At 45.9% G+C, this 13,211-nt stretch overlaps 1 protein-coding gene across 1 annotated transcript in view; it reads right to left on the minus strand.

The window, feature by feature from the left end:
• Positions 1-13,211, minus strand: part of CNTNAP5 (contactin associated protein family member 5) — a 772,432-nt gene that overhangs the window by 106,566 nt on the left and 652,655 nt on the right. Inside the window, exon 18 of the mRNA XM_012755965.3 lies at positions 211-450. Coding sequence (XP_012611419.2) covers positions 211-450 — 240 coding nt within the window. The remainder of the gene's footprint in view (positions 1-210; positions 451-13,211) is intronic.

Raw genomic sequence — 13,211 nt, forward strand, 5'->3', positions numbered from 1 at the left:
TCCTGTAATTACCCATCCAGTCCACCTGCACGGCCAGTGTACACACGAGAGAACAAGCGGATGTGATTATGTCGAGGAGCTATGCACAATCTCCAAACACAGGGAGAGTGAATGAGGAGGACTGTCTAAGGGCGCAGGCATCAGGTGGCCTGACCACAGCCTGGAGGAGCTATACCCTGCACGAGTGAGGAGCAGAAGTGCTCCGCGTACCTTTTTTGCAAAAGGGCCCTTCATAAGGAGAATTGGTGCAGTCGCAAAAGTAGCCACTGGGCTTCTCCACACACTTGCCCCCGTTGTGGCAGATGCTGCCGTAGCTACTACAGTGACCTGGGCAGCCCGGCCTGACTCCAGACGTGAACTTTGCCTTCTCCTCCAGGTCCAGTCTCTGCCCGTTCAAGTGTAAGGAGCGGATGCATCCTAGGAACCCTTTCTGTCTTGATGATGTTCCCCCTAGGAGGTAAAACATAAGAGGAAAAAAATATAAGGTATCGCAAGGCTCAATTCTTTTGGGTTTAATATCTTCGTTGGTATGTCATTTAATATCTTCGTTGGTAATATCTTTGTTGATTATTGCTGTGTTGAATACATTTTTCCACTAAAGTTTCCCATAAGAATTGGGATTCCAAAGAACCTCAAAAAAATGCATGTCCTTCTAGGCTGGGAACCCCCTACCTACCCAACCCCGGAAAAAGTAAAGAGAGAGAAAGAATATGGTTCTTGTGGGATCCTGTATTTTATAGGTTTAAGAATAAAACTTCAGATGACCATGTTCCCTGAAAATAAAATGTGTTCTTACACAGTCTACAGCACACTTGCATTTGAAGTAGAAGGCACAGAGTAGGACTGTCCCGTCTGGCAAGATGTTAGCTATGCCAATTAGGAAACGGCAGCGAGCTTCAGTGCTCACAGAGCGCGCGCAGTGTGCTCACGAGAGAGGGGACCGCCGGGCGGACAGACACGGGCCAAACTCCGTCAGTCACTGACTAGCATGGCAACCGCTGAATCACCTAAGCCCCAGCTACTTGATCTGTAACATAAGAATAGTTTTATTCCATGTGTAATAAGTATCCCATGTAATAATTTATTCCATGTGTATGGTAAGGCTTGGTTGACATCATAGAACACAGTAGGTGCTCAATCATTGCTGTTCCTGTATCCCTTCTCTTGAGCCCTCACAATGGCTGGAACCAGTAGGTCCTCAAAATATGTGTGCTTACTCATCCTAGCTCACCCTCAAATCATTGTTGGGAAGCTAGATTTCTCTTTCTGGAATACACAATAGGGTTGTAACACAAGTTTCTGCTGAGGGTACATCTTAAAATTTACAGAGTGATTTTATATGTTCCTTGCAAATTATCCAAGGATAAGGCAGATTTGAAGTTTCAGAGTATTTTGTTCCCATTGGAAATCTAGGATTTTATCAACCTACCCCTTTGATATCAGAAAAATGTGTGTGGACAGACAAGCCAGAAAGTTACGCTAAATCCCATCAGCTGTTAGTTATTTGGTGTGAGGAATTCCGGGAGCTCCCAGAGAAGGTGGAAGGAGGTACAGCTGGCCCTTAAAGAACACAAGTTTTGTTTCAAATCCTTGGACTCAAGTCCACATGCGCGGGTGAGTGGAGGAGACACACAGGCCTTCCAGGTCTACCAGATGTATTAGTGGAGAGGGAGAAGACAGACAGGAAACCGCCAGGGCTGGGACCACCTTGTCACTCATCCTCTGCACCCTCAGCATCTCCCATCTGCGCCTCATGCATTGCTAGCCCCTTATCCCACAACTTATTTAAAGTTAGTCTGGGAAATGACCAGATAAAAATACGTTCCCATCAAAGTTCAAAAGGTGTTGTCTCAAACCGGGAATGTAGATGTTAAATAAGAAACAAAGCTGTTAATTAAGGGAATGAATAAGTAATGTAAAGAATTCCTGGCATTAGTCAGCCTGGCCTGAGGGTGGGTGGGGTGGGGTGGGGGAAGGTAAGGAAATAATTAGAAATGTGATGTAGAGAGTATGGCCTGAGGGGCAGGGTCTGCTTACCCTAAATCACACCAGGTCACCAGACCCATAAATATATGTAGGACATGCACTGGCCGCATCCAAAGATAGAACTTTCCTAACAGATACGTCTAGTCTCTTATTCCAAAGCAATGATGAAACTCCATTGTATTTTCAGTTCCGATAAGTGATACCCAAGCAGGTCAGGAGGCCAAACCCAGATTGCTATTCTCCTGTCTGTCTCAATTTTGGTGAGTAAATCTCCTTTTAACCACAAGATAAATCAATTATAAACACAAGCTGATCGTAGTGGAAGGTTCATTATTTCTTTCCTAGAGATTGGGTAGAATAAAGAGGGGTGGATTTATGTAGTTGAGTGTTTTGTTTGGTTTTGTTTCCCTTATTTTGCAGTCACTCCCCATGGTGGATTTGAATAACTCTTCATATATCTTGTTAGTGTCATTTTTCTTTTAGCAGAGGTGAACGATGCAAGATCTATTGCACATTTTCTTGCGTGTGACTTAGTCAACAAGTTTATAAATGGAGAAGAAGGTGACTGGGTTCATTTTTCTGGCAGAAATGCACTCCTTGGGGTTTGTGATGTGCAGAGGCTGGTGAGAATGCCCCAAACAGGGGATCATTTCAATTACCGACGCTGACAAAGCACAGTGTCACGGAGAGCTGTGAACTAAATGGCACATTGAACTAAATTTCAATTTTTACCTGGCTGCTTTTTGTTCTTTACAAAGGAGAAAACTAGAGGTTAGGCTGCTTTTTCTTTATGAAGAACAATATGTAGACTAAGGATAAAATAATTTTTAAAAGATCCCCCCCACACACACAGACCCAGAATGCTTGTTGGTTCTCTGCACTCTCTGCTGACGACACCTACTGTGTGTGGAGTGTTGCCGGGCTCTGAATCTTCTGTGAAATGTAGACACTGTGAGGAAATGTGGCAGTAATCTTCCCTCCTGCCCGAGTCACAGTCCTCGCCCCCAACGCAACCCTCCCCCAGTCCCTCTCCCAAACACCCCTGGATGCACCTGCCACCCAGAGCCTGCTCTCCTCCGTGCAGTCTCTCTCGCCCGGCAGAATCCCCACAACGTTCTGCCTTCAGCCCTGACTCTTCCATCTGTTCACCACTTTGTAGCCAGAATGAAATTTGAACATTTGATTCTACTGTTCCTGCTTGATACCTTTCACAGACCAGCCATTGTCCTAAGGATCAAGCTGAAATTCCTCGCGTGGCTGATAGGGCAAGGGCGGGCTGGCCTCCCCTTCCCTCCACAGCGCCCTCCCCCCATCCTCCCTGCACCAGGCATTCCCTACTACCCATGGCCACCCAGCGCCACATGGTTTATCTACACTTAGGACCGCGTCACGTCACGTATGTTTTATGTACCTGGTATGTTCTTTCCCCCATGCACTCCTTGCCTGTTCTGTCCCACCCCTGCAATTGCAGACACACTCACCAGCACTCCGTAAACACTCATATCATTTATTTTTCTGCTCACTCAGTGTTCAATTATTGTTATTAGTTGTCAGTTTTTTTGTTTTTTGTTTTTTGTTTTTTTGAGACAGAGTCTCACTTTGTTGCCCAGGCTAGAGTGAGTGCCGTGGCATTAGCCTGGCTCACAGCAACCTCAATCTCCGGGGCTCAGCGATCCTACTGCCTCAGCTTCCCAAGTAGCTGGGACTACAGGCATGCGCCACCATGCCCGGCTAATTTTTTGTATATATATTTTTAGTTGGTCAATTAATTTATTTCTATTTTTGGTAGAGACAGGGTCTCACTCAGGCTGGTTTCGAACTCCTGACCTTGAGCAATCCGCCCTCCTCGGCCTCCCAAAGTGCTAGGATTACAGGCGTGAGCCACCACGCCCGGCCTAGTTGTCAGTTTTTAAAAAGCAGGAAATATATTTTTTTAATTCTAGTAAGTTCCCTATTGAAAAATTAGAAGATCTGTTAACAATGAACCTGCTGTCCTGCACAGCAAACCTTGGCTGCAGCTGCCCTGAGGCGAGGTTCCTTAAGATAGGGCATGCCCTCTCCACTTGGCCACAGGCCCACTGGGACCACTTCATTCATTCCTGTTGTCTCTCTGGAACATTGCAGATATTTAATTTTTCAGCAGTTGCTCTAATATACTTTCCTCTTTACTTGTTTGCCTTTTGTCTTTTGTACATTTCACTGTAAGGTTGGAAGAACAAAAACATGTACCATTATACTTAGAGCAGCTTAACACCATTTTTTTTAAGGCTCAGCCTTAATCTCTTTGAGAGCTCTTTGATAAGCAGAACAATGCCTCTGATTCTAAAAAAATACATCTCAAACGTACTAGTTCTATGTTAGCAACTTTAACACTAAATTCATTGAATTCTCAATGGTGAAGAAGATATTCTTCATGTTATTCACATTTTGTGGTTGAGAAAACTTAGCATCAGAAAGATTGCTTTGGCCAGAGTCAAGAGTCAAACACATTTTATGTGGCAGAGCGAAGAGTCATACTGGATCTGGTGACCTTCAAAGCCCTCATAGAGGTCTGTATCCCACAACCCTAAAATGAACTATTATATTAGACAATTTGTGTCAATGACACAACTAAGTGATTTTTCTACTTTCTTCCTCTGATCTCCTACATGTTTTCTTCCACCAAGTAATATACACCCATACATTTATCCTCTTGGCTTCCATATGACTCTTCTTGACAACTCGGACCATTAGTTGGCTGGCCTAGCTAGAAGCAATTTTGTATGAAACTCTTCAGTTGGCCCTTTGTATCAAGTGGGTTCATTATGATGATGTTTCCTTGGACAGAGTATGAATCAACTCTTAAAAACTTCACTGTCATCATTCTAAGCCTGTCTTAGAAAACCTCCATATGTCAGCTCAACAAATGCTCATTGCTTTCAGAAAAGCATCTCAATTCCTTGTGCCCTCCTTGAGCACAAGTGTAAGAGCCTCTATTTCTCTCATGTGTATCTGTTCTTTCTGGTACATGCACAAGCAAAACTCCTTTGCAAAGAAGCCTCTGGAAAACACTGAGTGGACCAAGCAGGGATCTTATTTCATAAAAATTGGTGCAGCGCCACCTTCCCTCTCTCCCTCCCTCCCTCCCTCCCTCCCTCCCTCCCTCCCTCCCTCCCTCCCTCCCTCCCTCCCTTCCTTCCTTCCTTCCTTCCTTCCTTCCTTCCTTCCTTCCTTCCTTCCTTCCTTCCTTCCTTCCTTCCTTCCGCTCTTCCTCCCTCCCTCCGTCACTCCTTCCATCTTCCTTCCTTTTTTTTTCTGCTCTTGAACATGGAGCTGCTTGCTTTCTACTGAAGTTCATGTACATTACCACCTAGATCTCAACTTCTAAAGTGGTAGCAGGTTTAACATATACCTGATGAATAAAAACAAGCACACTAACCACTAATTATCTTCTTTTTTCATCCTGCTCTTTACAACTAGCAGAATGTGGGTACCAGGAGAAAATCACAATAGAGACTTATTCCAAAATGTGATTTCCTTAAGGACAGACAAGAAGTGAATCTGGTTGAATTTTGCCAAATAGAGTGATTTCTTGCTCAGTAATCATTAAGCACACACTGTTTAATAATACTGGTAGTGCTAACAGTATGCACAGAAGGCAAAATTATGATGGTAATAGTGGATCTGAACTAAGAGTTTACTTCATATCAGTTACTTTCCTCTGCGCTGCATAGACACTTTCGGATCTAATCCTCACTATGAATGGTGGCACCCAAACCCAATGCCAAACGCCCTCAACAAATTAGGAAAGAGCTTGTTGAGAATTTGAATTCAGTTAATGACAGATTAAAACAATGTCCTTGTTTGGTAGAAATGACTGTTGTGAAAATGAAAAACTTTTGAAGAATAATTCACTAATGCATATCAAGAGCCATTAAAGCATTATTATTTTTGGCTTTATTGCACTTTCTAAAGAAAATAGCCTGAAATGGAGCTGGAAGGAGGATTAAAACAGTAAGTATTTACTTGACCTTTACACATAGTTGTCACAAATTGGGGGAGCAAAATGTCTGACAAGAGAATGGTAAATGCATCAGGGTAATTCCTTATGGAGAACTGCTATAAAATTATGATAATGAGAAAACTCAACTTCATTGATTGAGGCTCTTTTTAGTTCTCTTGCTTAATTTTTTCTTTCATGTTATAGCACAAAAACAAAAGTGCATGGGAGTATACAACATGACACATGTTCACAAACTGAACACACCCCAGTAACTTGCACCTAGCTCAAGAAACAGAGCTTCACCAGAACGCCAGACGCGGCCTTCTCGCCGGTGACCGCTCCTCCACGGATGCCGCTGACCTGGTTCTGACACCACAGACGAGTATTATTTAGATGGAACCATACTGCATGTGCTATTTTGTGACCAGCTTTTGTCACCCAGGATTATGTTGACGAGATTTTCCCGTATGGGTGAAGGAGGATGTGGTTGTTCATTCTCAAGGCTATGTAACATCCTGGCATGAGAACCATTCCATAAATTATCACCTTGTCTACTGTCCATGGGCACTGCAGAATAGTTTCTGCTGCTATTAACAACCTTCCATATTTCTTGTGGTCAACATTTCTGTTGGGTGTGTACCTAGCAGCAGAGTTGATTGGTCATAGGGTGTGTGTTTGAGTTTACTAGATAATGCAAAACGGCTTTCCTAAGTGATGTACCAAGTTACACTCCCACCAGCAATAAATGACAGTTTTAATTTTTTACATTCTTAGAATGATGTTTTTTAAGTTCTCTGGTTAATATGCTAAACATCAATGCTTATTCTATAAACTATAGATGAAAACAATGTGAACAATTGGACTAAAATATTCCCAGCCCTAGCATATTTATTAGGAATCTAGATTTCTACTTTCCATTTTTATCTGTGGTTTGTGATTAATTTGTAACCTCCTCTTGTATTGGGTTTAAACTAGATCTTTCCTACTGTTTAAGGCCCACATGACCTTCTAGTACATAAAAGGGGTGTTACTTTCACAATACGTAATGGGAAAGTTATAATAATAATAATTATAAAATATGGAAACATCTAGAGGCCTTTCAGTCTTTTGTGAGCTCGGACGGAACAGGACACATTCTCGTCCACATTTCCCTGCAGAGAGTGCGGAGCCACCAGAGGTTGAATGGCCTTCTGGAACGAAAGGGGGGGAGCAAGGCGGCCTTGCAGGAGAGAACAGGGGGGAAGTGAGGGCGAATAGACAAACGGATCAAAAATAAAACATGCTCTGACAAAAAGGATCAAGCCATAGGCATCAGAAACCTCAGAATAGTTGAGATATTGTAAAATAAAAATGGAAACTCTCTTTCTCCCTCTGACACGCACGCACACGCACACACACACGCACACACACACACACACACTGTTGCTGTGGAGCAGACCGTCTATCAAGGACCATTTCTTATTCGTGGCCCTGTGGGTGACAACCCAATGAGCCTTTACCCGAATCTGCCCTGCAGGGCGGCAACGTCACCCTGACAATGTCTCTACCCCATATTTTTGATGGATTAATTTCTCTAAGAAGGGATGGGGTGGGATGACAAGAAGGGTCGGCAGGATTCCTGAGAACGACGTTTGGGCGGCACAGGGTGGGGAACGAGGGCAGCAGGGCGCCGCCTCGGTATTTTAAAACAAGCCCGAGCGGAGGCCGTGTGGTGCGCAGACGGCGAGGGACGCAGGGGCCCGTGTGGCGTGAGCGCCCCAGCTGGGCAGCGGGCGAGGAAGGGCCGTCCCTCTAGGCCTGGGCCACTGGGGCTCCAGCTGTACTCCCTGGCAGCTACCGGCAGGGGCTGGAAACAGGGTCGGAGAGTGCTCCCTCCCGCGGGTGCGCGCTCACGCCCCGGCCGCCTGCGCCCGACACACCCGCTAATTCCCTAATTTCGCGCCAGCCTCATCTCCCCAGCGCAAGGAAGGGAGAGCTGGAGGGGCAGGGCGAGGGGCCTCCACGGGGGCTAGGGGCGCTCCTCTGCCCTGCGTGTGCCCGGAACGCGCCCGCACCGCGGAAAGGGCCTGCTCCCCGAAGAGGAAACGGTCCCGTTCGCCCGCGTCCCCACGGCCCAGCCCGGGACTGACACGGAGCACGCACCCGGAAAATATCTGCTGAATAAAACACGGGATAAAAAGGATGTGGGGACAGAAGAGAGGACACCGCGCGCGAGAGGGAGGCGAGGGGCTCAGACCACCTGCCCGGCGCCTCCGCCCACTCCGCGGGCCTTGAAACACACGTGACCGTGACACTTGTCCCCCGGAATATGCTGAATGAATGAATGAATGAATGAATGAATGAAAAGAGTCCTTCGGACAGGGGAGGAGGAGAAGAGGAGGCTGGCCCCTGGAAGAATGAAGAGTACACCCTGCTTAAGTTGTTAAAAAGAATAACGGGCCGGGCGCGGTGGCTCACGCCTGTAATCCTAGCTCTTGGGAGGCCGAGGCGGGCGGATTGCTCAAGGTCAGGAGTTCGAAACCAGCCTGAGCAAGAGCGAGACCCCGTCTCTACTATAAATAGAAAGAAATTAATTGGCCAACTGATATATATATAAAAAATTAGCCGGGCATGGTGGCGCATGCCTGTAGTCCCAGCTACTCGGGAGGCTGAGGCAGAAGGATCACTTGAACCCAGGAGTCTGAGGTTGCTGTGAGCTAGGCTGACGCCATGGCACTCACTCTAGCCTGGGCAACAAAGTGAGACTCTGTCTCAAAAAAAAAAAAAAAAAAAAAAAAAAAGAATAAGGAAGGTGGTCTGTCTTTCTGCTGCGGCCTTAGTCGCAGCCCGGCCCCAGAAGCGGCGGGCACGAGCTGGGTCACGATGCGGGGCGGGCGTCTGCGGTTTCTTTCGCGAAACGGATGGCGGCCTTGACTGGGTGAAGGCGGCCTCTGGCCAGGGCGCAGCGCGGCCCCCCCTTCCGTTACACAGAGGCTGTTTGCACAGACTGGGGGATCACAGCAGTGAGAAAGCAACCTGGCAATGGCACCTCTGAAGCAGGCACGCGCGAACCATGCAACGATTTGAAACTCGGGTTTTGGAAATCCCTTTACCTTTAAAGCGGTTGCTAAGAAAACAGCAGGTGTCACCTCCCCTTCATCCAGGCCCTCCCCGCAGCCTCTACAGCGTTTGTTCGCTGAGTGTGGGGCCACCTCTGCTGATTTGCGAAGGGGCAAATCCAGGTAGGGAAGGCTCCTCCCCCTGCAGCTGTGAGCCCGATTGAGTGTGTCCTTTAAATGCAGATCCCCCGAGCTTCCAGAGTGCCTCATTATTAACGAGATGGGGGCACAAATCATTTCCCATTTGAAATGCTCTTTCTCTTGCAACTCTTATTTAATAACCTCTAATACGAGATCCCAAGAGAGGGGCATCCATTGCCACATTCAGTCTTTGAAACTGGTTTCTGGGGTGTTGATTACGATTAAGCCCAGTGGACAGATGCAATAACTGAGCCTCCGAGAAGGTAAGCGACTTGCCTGAAACCGTAACACTACTAATGGAGTGGCTAGCATTTGGAATTCCGCATTCGTTCACTTTCATTAGTTCATTAAACATTTACTGAATATTAAGTATATGAGAGAAACTGCACCAGGCTCAGAGGATGTACAGATAAACTGGGCATATGTCTTCCCACAAGGAAACTGCTAGACGGGAGAGAGGCAACAATCAGGTCATGTAACGTGGCGTGATGTGCGTGTTCATGATGGGGGGCATACCAGAACAAAACAGACTCCCCTAAGAGGAGATAGTTAATTTGAATCATTAAAAATCTTATTACAAATGAAGAGGGATCTGTCAGGTAGATGGGGGTACAGTCAAGCCCACTCTAGTTTGGGGAACAAAACTTCCAAGGGTAATGAAGCAAAATGGTGCAACCTTGCTCTAAAGAACCCATCAGCTCTAAAGAGTACTTTGGAGAAGAAAATGGGAGAGGAGGAGGCATTATTTGATGGATAATCCTTGGGAGGAGTGAAGAACAAATCCTGCTTAGAGAATTAATATGATTTTTAAAAAGTGTATATGTGTGTTTTATAGGTTGCACAGAAAAATTTATCTGGTTCTGTCTCTGCTTGTGTTCTATAGCAAGCAAGCTCTGAGATGGAGTTAAGAGGGCGAGACATTTTGGGGGGAGTCTGTGGGCGCCACACTGTGGACAGCAAGAGGAGGAAGTAGGAATGGGCCGGCCCGCCGGGCGTGCAGGAGCCAGGATAAACCGTCACAGGGCTCCTCTTCGGGATGCAACGGCTGGTCCCTTACGCAGTCGTTTCAGTCGGTCATGGGAAGCGGGTGCCCCTGGGAGGGCCTGACCTTGGTCAAACATCTCCCTGCAGCTGAGGCAGTTCCTGAGGGAGCAGGCAGGTGAGGACTGTCCATCGACAGCACTCCCAGCCTCGGGGCAGCACATCTTTGCTCAAGGGAGACCTGGGCAGCGCTCCCGGGGTGTCGGGGTGTCGGGCAGGTCCTGAAGCCCCTCTACTCACAGCAGGTGGGGCCTGAGACGCAGTCCTAGCCCTTTGGCCTGAGGCATGGGTGAGGAAGCTGGAAGCTGAGTTAAGGCTTACCTCCTCCTCTTCAAAATCACCTTCCCCACTGAAGTGGCTTCGAAGCCACATCCCTTTCTCCCAGGAGTAGAAGGAAATTGATCACAAAATGGGAATGAGTATCAGTCTGCCGGCAGCACTTTGTGGAGGGGATTGACACACCGTCTTCCCACCCACTGCTCTGTTCCAGGACTTTCTCACCTGAGTCATTGGCTTTGTAGCCACAGACTTGAAAACTGGGAACTGGCTCTAGGTGGTGTCACGGGCTCAGCCTGCCTCACTGGGCTTGCTGTCTTCCCAACTGGAGCTTTCCCGCGGCTGCTCGCATGCAGGGCCACAGCAGCCCCAGGGCACCTGGCTTTCTCCCCTGTCTGCTGCTGGCCCTCACATTGCCAGCAGGGAGGATGTTCAGGGAGGACTGTTTTATTGTCCAGGAAAATCTGGCTTGAGTTTGTTTTTACAATTAGAAACCCAGCTCCACATAAATGGTGCTGTTCTTTTTTTTTTTTTTTTTTAATTTTTTACCGAGTTATAAATGTTGACAGCTGGAAGTGCCAGGAGAATCAAATTACTGTTTCTAACACTGGGCTTTTGTGTGGTCTCACTCTCGGGGCCTCATGGGAAACTGATGCCATGTCACACTCCCCTTTAAAAAAGATGGCTTGAGTCCTAATATGTTTTGCCAATGGCAAAAAACAAACAAAAAATCTTTTCCATTCTGCTTCCCTTGCTCATTATCAATCCAATGGAGACCAGAAGATGATGACATGAGCTTCAATTAAAGCAGAAGAGGTTGTAGACAAATATTTCTAAAACATCCCTTGCATACTAGGGGGCAGAAAACACTAAAATGGGTAAAATGTGGGTTAAATATATCCCACACTCTATGTCTTCAAGAAGAGAGAAAATTTTCCTGAAAGGGTGATTCAATTGTTCTCCTCCCTCAATATAAAAACAAAACCAGTGTACTTTCAGAACATTTTCAAGCTATTAATCTGATTTTGTGGATGAGGAATCGTGGTTTTTCATCACTTTTTGTTTTTCACTGAAGGAGTATTTCTGAATGGCTCCTGCTCTTCCAGGCGTTTCTTATACAGCACCAAAGGGAGGCGCCCACGGGACGTGCTGCCAACATTCGGAGGCCTCTCACCAACTGCTAAACTGATCGGAGCAACTCCCCTTATGTAATTATTATGGGGAACATCAGAAGTCATATTATTTTTTTCCTAAAAAAATGATTCAAGTATACTTGACATATTATTTAACATTGAAAAAAACAAACTTTTGGAGACAAATTAGATACAGTGATCAGAGATTTACATAATGTTGAAAAGACAATTATTTCTTCATTTTTTGTTTCACTATTGACATAATGGTAAGTATCATCACCCATGCACAATGGCTTTGTATAATAAATGTGCTGAAAGGTAATTTTCCAATCATCTTTCAATGTGAGAAGAATGGATACCTCCTCCTATGAACGCCATGAGACACATCACCCCTTTCCAAATAAGAAACTCCGCTGGCTGCATCTGGATGCCCATCCTCACGAGGCCCTCTCAGGGATACCACGCAAGTCACTATTCAAGGGGAGACTGCCGCAGCTCATCTGTGAGGCTGCAGTCAGCCACAGATCGCGAGTTTATGAAGTGCCAGGGCACAGAATTAATGTGCACGCCAAGCCTGCCTGGCTTCACCATTGACCTCTCTGAATCTGACACGCTTCACCTGAAAATAGGAATAATAATTCCCTACCAGCCTGGAAGCAAGAGCAACATTTTTGAGGAATTTCTCTAAATTTTTTGATTTATCAAGTCAGTGTAGTATTTTCCCCAGGGGATTATAAGTTTGGAGTAACTTCAGTTGATTTTGACACAAATAGAACAGTTGGGCTAGGGGAAAAAGTGGGCCTATGAAAGAGCAAAAAAGAAATAAAGTCATAAAATGAGAATCATGGGCCCTCATCTTCACAACATTTCTACTCTGTAATTGCAGCATAGCTAGGTTTGGAGGGAATGAGACATTTTCCTTGCTACAATATACACACAGGCATGAGGGCAGGTATGACTGTCATTTCTGATATGTACATGCAGATCTTCAAGTCTTGGAAGATCAGTTACCAGACTCTTCATTTTCATTCTGCAGATAAAGACAATAGTACACTTAGGCTAATTATTTTTCTACCAAGGTCTCATGACTGGTGAGCAGCTGACCTTAAATCCATATTCAGATCTTTGCATTTCACTTTCAACAATAAGTGGTAGCCCTTGGGTTTCTCTTGCCTCATCCTCATATTGTCTGACACATTAGTATAGAAAAATAAAACAGAAAGGGTGAGACCATGGATAGTTCCAATGGCCCGATCGCCACATGCCTGCAGCCTACATTTCAGAAGCTACATGTAATAGAGTTTCTCCTACTCTGTTAAAGAAATATGACCAGCGTAATGGCATGGTTGCAAATGTCCCTAACCATCACAGTGATAAAACAGCCTGAAGTTAAAATATTGATTCTGAGAATCCAGCGTGCATTGACTCATGTATCAGCACTTCAAGCTGTCACATTGCAATGGCAGGGGCAGTGCTGAGAGGTGCATCCTATTCTATAAAGTGCAGCCTGTTTCTGGTGCTCAGGAAGCACTCATGACCACAGCGGCAGTGCCA

This window comes from Microcebus murinus, chromosome 8 (assembly GCF_040939455.1).
Source record: "Microcebus murinus isolate Inina chromosome 8, M.murinus_Inina_mat1.0, whole genome shotgun sequence".
Lineage (NCBI taxonomy): Eukaryota > Metazoa > Chordata > Mammalia > Primates > Cheirogaleidae > Microcebus > Microcebus murinus.